General features: G+C 34.5%; 1 protein-coding gene across 1 annotated transcript in view; it reads left to right on the forward strand.

Annotated features, from left to right (window-relative positions):
- The window catches only part of LOC108376517 (beta-1,3-galactosyltransferase 1-like), a 12,807-nt gene extending 2,838 nt beyond the window's left edge, over positions 1–9,969 (forward strand). Inside the window, 1 exon segment of the mRNA XM_017632741.1 lies at positions 9,876–9,969. Within this exon segment, the coding sequence (XP_017488230.1) occupies positions 9,876–9,969 (94 nt within the window).
- Positions 9,970–15,838: the final 5,869 nt, after the last annotated feature.

Genomic DNA, 15,838 nt, shown 5'->3' on the forward strand with positions numbered 1-15,838 from the left:
TAGAATAAAAAACATATTTGATGTTAGAAAAGAGCCTTCGGTTAGTTACTTGGTAAATTTTAATGCATTTTATTTGGCGGCAATTATTCCTTAGCAGCACATATTTACATTCATATATATGTAACTCCTAATATGCCGACATTTCTGCGACTGGCAAGATAGTAACCGCAGCTGTATAGCTAGTACTTACATAGTTGCAAACTAAAGAAAGCACGTCAACAGGTGGACTCAAGGGCGCAGAAATAAATCGTATGCATATACAAAGTATGTCTTTATTCTTGCACATATACCAGTTTTTTACTTTTCATCTATTTTTATTTTTAATTGCATTGGAAACACGCAGCTGCGCCGCATAACTGCAGGAAAATAATGCAGCGCGTCAGCAGCAAGTTATTTAGATTTTAATTTGTTTGATAAAATAGTGATTTTACGCTATTTAAATGAAATAAAAAGTGTTTTTTTTTTTAACAAAAATATTTAGTGGTCTGGAACTTATATTAAACACTACTTACTAATATTTTTCTCCAACTAGAAATAATTTAAAAATTACACTGACATTTTTGTTCATTTTAATACTAAACTTCCTCAGTGAACCTCTTCTACATTACGGAATTATATCAGGCGAAGTAATCAGAGCTCGAAGAGAGATTTTGACACTGCCTTATTTGAAAATGTGTCTTTAAAATTTGACTATTAGGCAGCCGAGTGTCAGAAAATAAAGAAAAAAAGCTGTTCTAATAGTTCACCTGTTTATTGCGCCATGTCTCTTCTAGATAGGAGCTAAATATTATAAATTCATTTTTTTTAAGTAAAAAAGCGCTTGAATTAAAGTGTAAACATATTTGATTAGAAGACAAGACGTAAGTAATTTATATTCAGGCGTATTCATGTTGGCCCAAACAGATACCCGACATTGTCATTAAAAATTTTGTCATTTAATGCCTAGTGGAAAGTCAGCATAAATTGTGTAAAAATTTCATAGCTGTATCGACTACCCATATCTCACTATAAGTATGTATTAGAGCTCTAGAAACCCGGGTATCGAGCAATGCGAGTAGCTCGATACTCGCTCGAAACTCGTTCATAGCTCAACTGCTCAAATATTTGTTCAAACTTTTCGAGCTTTTGAACATTTTGATCAACAAAATAAAAATTGTCAATTTTATTTGTCAGCAGCTGCTTTTCAAACCAATACCAAATAAATAATTAATATTAAATACAAATGTATCATCATAAAAATTGAGTGTGGCGCTATCCCTTTCGAGATTGTGCTCTGGCACAATGCAATATATGTACATAACCAACAATTTTATTAATTGTTCTGGCGGCAACGCCTTGGTTCTTCAGCGGCTCTTGCAGATATGATGTAAGTAGTAATAAGTGGCGTGCTGGCATAAGAGTCCTGGCCAAATCGCCCATTGACAATTTGACCACTGCAATTATATGCTGGACCGACCACGGTTATTTTTTGAAGCGCGTCCAAAAGCCACTTATACGAAAATGTATTATACGCATAAAGAATGTGAACTACCACTACTTGTCATTAGAACAAGAAGAAATCAGAAAATCGATTTACTTTGTGGCCACTACAAGGGGCCATACCGCCAATGAACGATCTGGCACTTGAAGTGGTTATTTTGCCAATGGCTGATTTAGCCAGGACCCTTTATTAAAATATTAGTTTACATATGTACCTAAATGCATGTTACGATCTTGGTGCTGTACTATATAAATAATTTGTAAAATTTGAAAAAAGTACGGGCAAAAGTCAATAAAATCAAAAAAGCATTGCTCAAATTACTCGAGAAAACTCGAATTGCTCAAGGTCATGCTCGAAAACTTTCGAGTATTGAGCATTGAACAAGTGTGCGAGTACTCGTTGCTCATATACCCGGGCTGTTTGAAAATGTGCGAACAAAATCGAGAGCTCTAGTATGTATATACTATTCTAATTACACTATTCATATATATAGACTTCACTATGGGACCTTCTTGGACATTCGGCAAATTGCAGGTACTCTAGTAACATAATGCAAAACGTTGTTTCATAACTAATACTGTCTCTTAGTTTGTCAAACATTAAGAAACGTTCATAAGTAACTTTTGCCTTATGTGTGTTGTATAAAAATTTCATAGCTGTATCGATTAACAATAGCTCGTCAGAAGAATATGTGTATTCATTTTTACTCTAGAAGCTTACACATGTAAATTGTCAACTTTGAATCATTTTTTCTCGAGTTTTTGGATTTTTTGGATTATGACGCTCTTGCATCAAAGGTACGTACATACGTATTTGTGAGTGTATAAGTACCAAATAAACATTGCATATCTAACTGAGGATGAACTTATAACCAACCTTAGTTTACCAAAGTACACACGATATGGGTTCGAAAAAAATGAAAACCATAGTAACAAGGGAGAAAGTGAAATCCAGCTCATTATCGAAGGGAAATACTTATAAGACAATCACTCTCTCTCATTAAAATTTCAATTCGATAATGGGCTGGATTTTGAATTCATAACGAAGGAAATTACAAAGGATAACGAAGGCTCCGTTTTGCTGGAGAATGACCTAAACCTCGAATCAAAAATATTTGTTTTCCACTCATTTTCGAATTGTTAACCAAGCCCAATGTTTCTTGGGTATATATATGTATATAATTACATTAGGGTATTCACAATCCGGTGCATACCGTCTAGCATGGTGCATAGATGGCATAAATAGCATGATTGTTGTTGTTTAATCATGTGTTTAAACAACAACAAAATTAGTCAATCATGCTATTTATACTATCTATGCACCATGCTAGACAGGTTGCACTGGATCGTGAATATCCCTATTGCGTTCATACATATGTATGTATACATATACATATGTACGTTCATATATATTTTCATTTCTCTGCCCGTTTATAAAGAGTTGGAGGCGTTACTCCTTAGTCACACTTGCTCACGTATATTTTTGATTTCCTATCAACAAAAGCGATTCGAAACATTTTTTATGTCAACAATTAGCTACATACACTTATATACGAGTATACAAATATGTATGTCTGTATGTCCATATAAAGGAGAACATGAATTTACTTACATGCATTCCTATACATGCATACATAAATACATATGTATACTAGGGCGGGTCGAAAAACACAACATCTTTGATACGAAAATTGTATAGGTCCTAAAATGTGCTATTTAAATCCGTTATCACATAAATGAAATCCTGGCTTATGCGACGATATCTTCAGTCTGCAAAATGTGCTTGAAAATTTGAACGACTTGAGTAGATCAGATCCGGAACTTATTTCCTGTCATAAATTCATAAAAAAAAAATAAATTGGGCAAATTTAAAGTAAGTAATATCAATATTTTAATCAACTAATAAGGCGAAGTAAGAAACAAAGATTAATTGATGTCACTAACTTTTATTTTTCCCAATTTATTTTAGTATTATTGTATTATAGGAAATAAGTTCCGGATTTGATCTACAAAAGTCGTTTTAAAAATATTAAAAACTGGTATTCCTACTCTTATTTTCGAATTTTTAAGCTCGTTCCGCAGACTGAAGACATTGTCGCAGAGAACCAGGATTTCTATTCTAGAATAAGGGATTAAAATAACACCTTTTAAGACCTATACAATTTCCGTATCAAACATATTGTGTTTTTCGACACGCCCTAATATATACTTGCATATGTGTCCTGGAATATGTTTTGGTCAAATAACTACACATTTGTATTGATTTGTATTTCTCAAGGTATGTATTTATATTACAAACATATTTATGCATGAATTATACATCTATTTACCTATATATTCATACATACATATTTATAAGCTACCAACCTGTTGGGAAAATTCTCAGCGTCAGAAAAAAAGGTAGGCATAAACACCTTAGACAAATTATTACAAATGCAAAGACTTGAAACGTAAAACAAAAAAATTAAAAATTAGAGAAAATTTCTGAAAGAAAGAAGTTTGCAGAAGTTAGTTGAGTTAAGATGAGATGAGGTGAGGTTGGGTGACTCTATCCCTATCTCTATCCCTCTATATATCTCTATTCTTTTCTTTGGCTTTAGTATTGTCTACATCTTCATATTTTTATTCGTCTTTATCTCTATCTTTGCCTTAGTCTTTGTACTTTTATTATAATTATCTATATCCATCTTTTCCTTACCCTCATTATGTTTTCGTTTTAGTTTTTCTCCTCTTCTTTTCATTTGTAATAATAACTTTAACCCTAATCTCATTCTGCTTCTTAACTTTAACCCTCTAGTAGGCAGAACCGCCTCCAGACGGTCGTTAACTAAACACCTTTTTAGTGGACCTATAATAATATTTTTCTATATTCGTAAGGCACGATCTTTAGACAAAAATCGTACCCTTACGGCGAAGTAAATTTTAATCCGTTATGTCAATCCGTTTTATTTTAATCGGCAGTTGAATTACAGATTTTGAAAACACGGTTAAAATTAATTATTTCTTGCCATTTAGTAATTTCGTAATTAAAGAAATTTTTTCTTTTGAAAAATTTTTTGATATAAAAAAATTCGGTGGATTTCGTTGTTAAAAGCACCGTATTTTAATATAAGTTTTATAATTATGTCACCCTTCGAAATGGAGAAAATTGCTTTCGAACAAAGACCGCCTACAGACCGGCTTGCCGACATATAAAACCCCAGTTTTGCATTTTTGACCGTCTGCAGACGGCATTGCCGGTTCGTAGGTCAACATTGTGTAAGAGAAAGCTGAAAATATGTGTAAGTATATCGGCGAGCCCGTCTCCAGACGGTCTTGGTTTTTCTCCCCTGTAGGAAAAAGTTACTGTCACAGATCGAAATGGACATCAGTTTTGGATTTCTCGTGCTAAAATCACCCATTCCTGAATTTTTCAACTCATAAAAAAATTGGCCTACTAGAGGGTTAATCTTAAACCAAATTTTCTTTTTCTGTCCACGCATTCGCCATATACCTATACTACCGTCACGAAGGCATTGGATTTTTAGCGCAAACATCTCCGAACTCGATAAAGAAGTTTCACTTCAATAATCGATTATAAGGCGAATACTGCTGACGATGGAACGATCAGCGGAATGAGCTTTACAACGGTATGGACATAGCAAGGCAAATTAAAATGCATACGCTGGCTTCGTCAAGTAATTTTTAAGCATAAAACAAAACCGACTTCAATTCTCCTAAGCAAGTTTTTGAGTACCGTTAATTTCTTCATGATCCAATGATCGGATCTAAACCAAGTTAGTATGGGACTACCTCGGAGGTACCGCATTTCCCTTAAAACAATTATCGAAATCGGTTAACGTGGCTCAAAGTTATGCGGTGCTAGCATCCAAGAAAGGAGGAAGGTTAAAAATTGATTCCGAACGGAGTTCCATTTAATTGCATTACGAACGAATCGCTCAGCTATCGTTTAGCATTGGACTGATTACTGGGCCGATTTTGCCAACTTCAGCAAAGCAAAAAAAAAAGTGCATTTTTTATGAAAAAGTCCAATTTGGATTACCGTACTTGAAAGCGTATGAAATAAGTAATTTGTTTTTAGCTAAGGGATCTCGAAAAGTTGAATGTTTCTTGCGTGGTTCAAAGAAGACCTGAAACCAAATAGAGGTTGTTCCTTCCAGGAGATTTTCCCTGTACACGGTAAGTAGATGACATGCACCCTCCTAAAACCTAAACAAATCTAACCATGAGCTCAAGCGGTAACGATGGAAAGCTGTGGCTGGTATCCACGTTTATTTATATGCAAACTTTTCGAAACACTCATACATTTTGTTTAGAAGATTATGCATCACCTAACCTTAAAAATCATCAGTGTGAGACTTGAACCAATTAAACTTTCTACAGGTTTTGTACCGGCCCACAGTTACGGCTTAAAAATAAAAAAAGAGGGATCAAACATTGTTTGAAAATTTCGGTTCGGTTGGAAAAACGCAATATCGTATGCGCGGGTGACAAAAAAATAAACTCTTATTTTCCTACTGGATATTTTCGTATTTTTCCAAACGATTACTTGACAGATATAGATGGCTGTTTTTTGATTTTGACGTGTTAATTTGAGTAAACCAAATATGAATTTTTTACGTTTCGGACTACAATGATGCTACTGCATATAAGCTGTTTGATTCAGTCACCGTTAGGTATCAGACTGATACTAATGAATATTGAACGTGAGAAAAAGTTATGTTGGCTAAGAATGGAAATATTGAATCCTAGTGATTAAAATATAAATTGGCAAAATATTGAAATGTATTGCAATTGAAAAGTAATTGAATTTACTTATGTAAGCTTTTGAAAATTAAAATAGTAAACAATTGCGACACACAGTGACGAATAAAAGTATTGGCAATGTGAATTTTTCGCAATATATGCAGAGTTTTTTTATTATTATTTATTTGCGATAATTTTTTATAAAAATATAGATCATTTTACACCAGAAAACGTAGTAATAAAATCTCTAAACTCTGTGCAAAATTCAGGAAAATTCTTTAAATTTGCACACTAATTTGCAACTTTTTATTCACATTTTTTAGAAAAGTTCTAAGGATGCAGTTTTATAGCCCAATTTATTTTCAATTTTAGTATAAGAAAGTGCGCGTTTGAAGTTGCTACAAAATCGCGTTGAATGTGGCATTTTTCTAATGGAAGGTGTTGCTCATTTTCTCCATACAAACAAGTAAGAAAGTCTAAGTTCGGGCGGAGCCGAACATTAAATACCCGGCGCACGTATTTTCATTTTCCAAAATTTTATCACAAACGTATTTCTTGGTTAAGAGTTGTTGCAAGCATCAATTTTGAATAAATTGTCTTTAATATTTACTGATTTATTGAAGATTTTGTATTTCTCTAAATTACCGTTATAAGGGATATGGGCGTGGTTATTGTCCGATTTTAAAAATTTTCGGCCATTTGGTATGTCGTGCGAAGGCCAACAACAGTGCCAGCGGTTACCAAGATATACACATGTAACCATAAGTGGGCGTGGCTACGCCCATTTTCCGAAAATTTATAATATTCTTATTTTTCGTCTTAAATTATTGTAAATATCAATTTTTAGTGAATAATATCCAGTAGTTACTAAAATATCGCAGTTTTCGTATTTCTGAAAATTACCGTTATATGGGAAGTGGGCGTGGTTACAGTCCGATTTCGCCCATTTTCAATACCAACCTACCTTGGATTAAGGGAAACCTACATACAAAATTTCGTTGAGATATCTCAATTTTTGCTCGAGTTATCGTGTACACGGACGGACGGACGGACGGACAGACGGACAGACGGACGGACAGACGGACGGACAGACGGACGGACAGACAGACATGGCTTAATCGATTTCTCCGTTCATTCTGATCATTTATGTATACATTTGTCTATATCTATCTCGATTCGTTTTGGCTGTTACAAACAACCGTTATGGGAACAAAATTAATATACCTTTGTGCACAAGTGCGCTCGGGTATAAAAATAATTGTCGAGCATACTTTATATAGAAGAATCTCCGCGAAAAAAATTGCCAAAAATCAACGCGATTTTCTAGTAACTTCAAACTTGCACTTTCTTATACTAAAGTTGAGTGGGCTATAAAACTGCGTTCTTAGAAGTTTTCTAAATAAATGAGAATAGAAAGTTGCAAATAAGTATGCAAATTTATTGAAATTTCCTAAGTTTTGCACAAAGTTTAGAGATTTTATTTTAATGTTTTTTGGTGGAATATGAATCCTATTTTTACAAACAATTATCGCAAATAAATAAGAATAAACCACTTTGCATATATTGCGAAATTTGTTCTTTATCCCACAACGCATAACCTGGTAAAATATTATAGATATATTTTATCGCATATTACAATGCATTTCGTTCTTGTGGGCGAAATTATCTTGTGTGCCATAAAAAAGTATTTTGTGCGTAATAAAAAATAAAATAAAATAAAACAAAAAACGCTCTCCTGTCGATATGTCTTTTATGGTACCTTGCGAAGCTCCTAAATATATTTTTGCCATTCGAAGTTTACGACATTCAACAATAAAACTTTGAAGTATTGTACATTATGAAACGTCAAAATGTTTAATAAAAGGATTTAGACTTTTTGTATGTAAATAAGGCAAACTTTTAGAAAAAGTTATTTTGATGTGAATTTTAGGTAAATTTTTATTTTAAACTGTTCCTTACCGAAAACAATGTAGGAACGCTAAAATTACACAAAAAACGCCAAAACACATGAGCTTAATTTCGGGTCGTAGATTATGGATCTGTATACCGTTCCTCTAGATCGGGTAATTTTCCCAAGATATTTTCATTTGAATCAAAAAAATACACACTTTAACATGGAAAATGCTACGCATAAGCAGGCAACGGATTTTATGGAAATTTACCTTTTTTCTGCTAAAGAGATAGAGTACATTCGATTAAGAATGTCCACGATTTAGCTTTCCCTGATTCCATATATACACATTTGATGTTGCCTTTTTTTTGCCTTTTTTAAGATATTTGTCTTTTTCCCACTTGTGTCTTTAAAAAAGTATCAACTCACGTCGAGCGCACGTTTAGTACATTCAAGGCTGTGTTAAAGACTGTTCTGCTACAAAAAAATCAAGTTGATAATGAAGAAAATCGATGGATAGTTAAATAAGTAATAATAAGTGGTCGTATGAAAATGGGCAAAGATTTTTTTTGTATGAAAAATGAGCAGGAAAGAATGTTACTCATACGCCATGTACAACAAAAAATTAACTTAATTTTTGGAATCAGCGAGCAATTCTATATAGGACTTGGATATGTAGTGGTGTCCGTAGGGCATTTTACTTGTAAACTAGTGTTATTTTTCAGTTTTTGTCTTTTTTTTTGTTGCCTTCTTTTGCCTACACATATGTATATGTACATACGTATGAAAATCCGTAGCCGTTTATTCTCATTGATGGTCTCAGAAGTGTCCACTGTCTTTCGTTCTTTGTGTTTCCTGCACTTATTTTTGTTGATGCGTTGAAGCACAAAAATTGCTCGCACACTTGTATGTGCGCACATACGTACATATATGTATATACCTACTATTTATATACATTAGACCATACCACCTTACAAGCACTCAAAAAAAAGAAATCGCCATACATTCCTGATTCTAAAGTATATTTGCAAAGCAACTTCAAACATTTTTTCTTTTTTTGGCCGAACATAAGGAACATTCGGAAATAAATTTTTTTAAATAGTTCTAATGGAAAAATAAAAATATTGCCTAAGCAAAGTTTTAATGCTTTTTGGTCTGTTTCAATTTACTGACGTGAGGTTGGGAAGTTAGGGTGAAACGAACTGATATCTGGTGGGTAAGTACTAGAACGGGGTACTTAAGATCAATGAACTTTGGAATAAAAAATTCCGCCGTCGAGACAAAAACATCGATATATCACATTTTAAGATCCGACTGTAAATGCCGAAGGTATGACGAAAAATTCTAAATGCTATGGATTGCTTAAAAACAATCGGAATTTCCTCGCAAAATTTAAAATTTTGTTTTACGGTCCAATGTACACGCAGGTGTATTAATGTCTATAATATAACTACGGATGTGTGGCTGTGAATAAAAATGCATATACATACATACATACCTATATGCACAATTTCATTCGGATATAGCTGAATATAGGACATATTCGACAACATATCCGGCAAGTTGATGCACCGCATCATCCTTGTCGAAAATGCTCCCAAGTTTTGGCGAGCGTTTGAATACAAAGTTTATTCGTACGCGACATCAGTAAGCATTTACATACATACATACATATTTACATACCTACGTAACCATATTCATAATCGCATCATCGCCTCAGAGTGGTATATGACGTTAGAGATTGCTCGTACCAATACAGCATCACAAAGGATGCGAACGTCAGCAGCAGCTGGCTGTGTAGCATCATCAGCAACAGTAACGGCATCATCAACGAGTTGCTTTGGCAACGCTGAGTATGCAACTTGAAAAACAATGAACTTAATGCTATTAAACTGTTAAGTTGCTGAGTGGTTTACTCTTGCTGCCTTGACGAATACGAAACTCGTATGGATGTTCCACATACGCAGTGGAGTACACATATTAACTTCGTTCGTATAAGCAATGATTGATGCTATTGGTTGCCGTGCACGTTGCCCTGATACAGCAATAGAGTATGGGAAATTTAGAAAGATCAGTGAGAGATATGGCCAGAGAGAGAGAGAGAGAGAGAGCGCGCAACAGTGTAATTATTAAATTATGAGATTATGAAAGTTTGCTGTATACGAGAATACTTTGCTGCTGTACGAAGGCAATGAGGTGAGTAAGTGGTCAACTGGTTTATGCAGCAGCAGTAGCAGCAGCATGTGATGTTTTGATGTCCGAAACAGGCTGTTAGTACTGCTTTCACTATCGCCATACTGTATCATGGTTGATGGTAACAGTGCAGTTAAGCAGATAATTTGCTGATGCTGCTAATGTTAATGTTACGAGTATTTGGCTGACCATGGGAATGAGTATGAAAACGGACGCTACCGTATATTCTTATTTACAAATGCGAATATGCCGTTACTTACATACGAATATCATTGACCTTTAAATTTTTATATTCACGTTTAACATTTTTTTAACTTAAAAAGCAAAATTGATTAAATAAAAAAGTAGACTAAAATGAAATAAATAAAATAAAATAACTAAAGCAGCATTAGATGTGCTGTTATCATAATATGAATATGATAACATATAAATACGAATTGAATCCAAATATGAATACCAAAATGAAAATAAAAACGAAAACTAACAGAACCAAAAGAGATACGAATATAATGCGAATAATGAAACAATAAGAAAACGATATCGAATGATTTGGATAATATAATATCGGCTTTTCGGTCGATAACAAATAATGATAAATATGTGATTGAACATATCGATATCACATACATTTTCATAATAAGAGCATGACCTTATCGGTAACGGGATTGATTAAAATATTTAATACCAGTCCGATAAACAGGTATGGACGTACATTAAGGTGGTTCAAAAATGCATGAGAAAAAAGTAAATTCGGAATCTTAACGCTCTCATAAAAAAATATGGCCCTGTTGTTTTATTTCGAAATCAAAAAAATATTTAGGGAACGCTCAAATAACAATTTTTCGTACAAATGCATGAATGAATGAATTTTTGTAAATCAATATTTTTCGATCAAAAAACTCTGTTTCTCTTCAGGAGATTTGCAGTAATAATACCCAATTGTTTATTTTACCATTTTTTTAGTAACTACTAACGATTTGTTATAGGTCCCCTTATACCATTTTTAAGGTTTTTTGGAGACCTATAGGTAATAGTTAGTATTAAGAAATAGTTAAACCACCACTTGGGATTACTTCCTGCAAGTCTTTTGAAGAGAAATACAGTTTTTAGATTGAAAATATTAATTTTCAAGAATTCTACACACATTTTTCCCCCCATATAACGGAAAACTTTGAGCATTTTGAGCGAACTCTATATACATATATATTGATTTCCAAATAAAAAATATATTTTTTCTAAGGAGTGAGAGCAAAAAATTTCCGACTTTACTTCGTCTTGACCACCCTAATGTACATATGTATGTATATCGATACATAGATCGGGAACATTTAGGATATTTGGAGTGTTTATGGTTATATTTGAAAAAATATCGACAACGATAGAAAATTTTGTTAAGCATAAACGAGAACGGTCGAAACCGGAAATTTGTACTACGACCAAAAAATAGAGCATACCCGACTTAGTAATGCATCCAATAAAAACCGTTCACTCATTTAAGCAGTACAGGACGATTTGAAGTTCGAAGATCATTTAGAGGTTGAAAAAGGCACTTTTGAGAAAAAAAATTACGGTCTAAACCGGACGTATGTAGGTAATACCACCAAAAGATAAAGCATCCCCGATTTGGTAGGTATATTTTTGCGTTTTTCAATAAAAAAAAAATTTCACTCCATTTTTGAGGGGGTGGGCGCTTGGTCTAGGACACCCTCGATATGGGACGATTCACGTCAATCGGCCCAGAGCTCTACCTAAATTTCCTATCAATGAAAATTATAATGAAATATGGCAAAATACTTGTAACCTTTCAATTTAAATGTGGCAAAATAAAAAATTTAAAATGGCGTCTTTACTGCTCCGCTTTAAAGACGCTCTTTTCGCGAAGCAAGCGATGGCAAAAAGCTAGTTCACGACTTATTCTATAGTTTTCCAGGTAGCTGATTGCGAATGTGAAATATTTTTTTGAATTTAAAATTACCGATTACACTGTAGGAAAATCTCGAGTTTTGAAATGACACAAAAAAACGCCAAAACATGTAAACTTAATATTGGGACGTAGATTATGAATCCGTATAACGTTTTGCAGATCAGGTAATTTTTCCCATATATTTTAATTTTTATGAAAAAAATTCAGACTTTAACAATGAAAGAATATAAAAATAATAAATCTTTTATTTTTTTCAACTGTTTTAAAGCCTTTTCTTTTGCCAAAAAAATCAAGTTATTAACGATGATAATCGATGGATAAATAAACAGGTTGTTAATGGTCAAATGAAAATGTGCAATAATTTATTGTATGAAATAGAAGCTGAAAACAATGTTACTCTTGCGGCATAACGTGGAACCCTACTCGTTCATGGCGTATGCGTAAAGGAAAAGTTAAAATCGAACGTTCGTAGTACGTGGCGTATGAGTAACATTATCATCGCTAAAACAGTATGTCGAATGGTCATCAGTAATTTCGTCGTTTCGATCGTTCGCGCCATAACGAATTCTACGGAGTATTTTTGCAATTTACCGGTATATTGAATCTTGTCGACGACAACTGATGCTAAAAATAACTTGGCAAAGTAAGTTAGTAAGTTACCGATAAATGCATCAATTAAAATATAATTAACGGAAAAAGATAAATATATCAACAATGATTTCCGTCGATGTGTCGATAACCGAAACAGAAAAAATATATCGATTGATCGTAAAAGTTATCGATGAACTTATCCATGGTATTGAATGGTCAGTGAATTTACCGATGACACAATCGATATGCTTATCAATAACTAAATGCAAATGAATGCAAATGTCGATAAATTTTTTCATGTAGTTATCGAAAAAAATTTGCATGTAGTTATCGATAAATTTTTGAAAATGGCATCGGAAAATTTTTGCAATTCTACGAAGGCGTTTGTTCAGCATTGAACGGCGGACTTCCAGCCTGGCCTGCACTCTTTTCTCTTTCAAAGCTAAAAGTTGAAACTTGACGACAGCTTGAGTTCAAGCTTAACACTAAGCCAAGCTACAAGTTTAATTTTAATGTTTATACACGCTTAATTCTTCTCTGCGCTCTCCCCTCCATCCATGGCGGATTTCATATTTATTTGCTTTTTATTGCGGCCATTGACTCGCCGCCACTCTCACTAGACGCCTGTATTTAGGTATGCTCTTTTGCGCGCCAGAGCGCATCAAACAACCGCTCGTCCAACGCTACTCGTTTTACCGTTATACACTTCGCCAACATCCAACATTCGTCCACATCATTAACATCAGCTCTAGCGCCATCATCAACAGCCAGCCAGCTACCATCGATGCGACAATCTCCCGACTTCTTTACGACTCTCGACTCGACCGACTCAACTCGAGTACCATACTTTGGTGCTTCGGCACCTCGGTAGTTCGAAGTAGATTTGTAGGCTGTAGGGTTGGTAGGTGGCGCAACACGCATACACTTACAAAAGCATCTTGCTCTAAAAGCAGCATTTGCAACTTTCACACGCAATACAAAATCTGTGTATGTGTGTGTGTGTGTGTGTGCGAGTGTGTCCTTTCGATTTTTATCATATAGACACGTTAGCTTCTTGTCGAATGCTCAGTTCGACTTGTGCACTGACAGAGGTCGCGCTGTGTTTGCAGTGTGACATTTTAGTTTTCGGCAGCTGGTTTGTGTTGTGTCCGTTCTACATATTCGTACATACATTTATATTTAGGAGAGTTTGATGGTGTCTAGCTGGCGTGTTGAATATAAAACTACAAATAAATTTTCAGTTTGGATTTACTTAGTTTGAAGCTGCACTTGGTCCATTGGCCGTCGAGTGTTTTCGTTGGCAGTAGTACTTAGTATTGGTACGCGTATGTTGGTGTGCGGTTTGCCTGTAGAGAGGGACTCAAATTTGTGGCGGCGATTATTCGTGAGTTGGCGGCAGCAGCACACATCTAGCAGCTAAGGAATATTGTGGCACACTCCAGCTTTGCGTATAAATTCGTAATTCGCGTTGTGAGATTAAATTGTTCAGCACATTCAGTACAAGAGCGGCCGCAAGGTGAGACGTGCTGTGATGGTGCGGTTTGGCTATTAGGCGGACTTAGTTGGTTTGGCACTGGTTGAGACCGCTAGTTATTGGTTCAGTCAAGGTATGATTGAGTTCATCGCACGTTGGTGTGTGTGTGTGTGCAGCGTCAGTGCAGACAGTAGAAGTGGCAGCAGAGGCAGTGGCAGCAATGGACGCAGCGGAAGCAGTGTCGAAGTAATGTTCTAGAAGACAAATAACGAAATTGCAAACGGCGCAGTGCGACGACAGCAGCGAGGTGGGGGCTTGTGTGTCTGTGTGTGGTGTGTGTGCAAATAAGTATTGCAAACAGTGTAATCACAGTTAATCCGTGTTCAGCAGTGCTCTTCAACAAGTGTGAAAGTGTATAAAAGGTTGTTGCTTTTTTCTGGTGGCTACCAAAACCATTGCAGTAGCAGTGTATGTAAATTACCTGGGCACAGACTGAGTGACGAGAGACTTAAAAAAAAAGAAAAACAAATTACTGTAAAAACGGATTTTTGTAAATGCTAAGCCACTAAAAACTTTTTCACTAAACAACATTAAACTCTAATTAATTGTAGTGTTAACTGTATATACATAAAATTTGCCTAAAAGCAGCAAACTCACACAAAGGTGCCAATTCGAGAAGCTTGAATTTGTGGACGAGGCAGCTTCAATTTCTCTGGATTTCTTAATGAATCATGGTCGAAGAGTTTCTGGAGAAATTGCCTGAAATTGACACACGCTACGAGGTGAGCCAAAGCAACCATACTCATATATATACATTAGGGCGGGCCAGCTTTTTTTTTGGTGTTTGCCAAATTGCGAAAATATGTTTCAAAGAAAATGTGAAAATTCTTACTGTTGCCCCTTCTGATGGAAGTTTTGGGAGAACAATAAGTGCAGAAATGGATTCCGTATTCGATGTTTTTATAAAAAATTTAAGCAATTTTTTACGGCACTGCAACAAATTGCTTTTCGCAATTTGGCAAACTACAAATTGATTGTATACCCATTGTTCCTTCGGAAATTTTGTTTAAAATGTCACGTAGAATACTTCTGGCCTATACCCGCATAGTCCCATACAATTTGACATGCAGTGACTCTTTGCAGTTACAACTTTTTTCTTGTTTTTTTTATAAACGTAAAATATGTTTATATGCTTTAACCAAAACCATATAAATTGAAGTTTCAAACTTTACATAAAGTTTAGAAAAATTCAACAAATTTTCATAAAAATTTCGAATTTTTTAATGTGAATTTTTTAATCTATACTCACAAAATTCAAGTAAAATAAAGTGCAAGTTTCAAGTGAATAAAAAATTTGTTTTATAAATATTTTTTTTTGCTGACTCGTTTGCGGTTTTTGAAGCCAATACAACAATTTTTAAAAATATTTGTCTGTCTGTATGCTTGTACGCATATCACTCGAAAACTAATGCATAAGATTGAATGCAGTTTTCGCCGATGAATTGCTAGAAGTCTAACTTAAAATATAGAAAAAAAAAAA

The sequence above is a fragment of the Rhagoletis zephyria genome, unplaced genomic scaffold (assembly GCF_001687245.7).
Source record: "Rhagoletis zephyria isolate East Lansing unplaced genomic scaffold, Rhagoletis_zephyria_1.1 Rzeph_scaffold_10592, whole genome shotgun sequence".
NCBI classification, from domain to species: Eukaryota; Metazoa; Arthropoda; class Insecta; order Diptera; family Tephritidae; genus Rhagoletis; species Rhagoletis zephyria.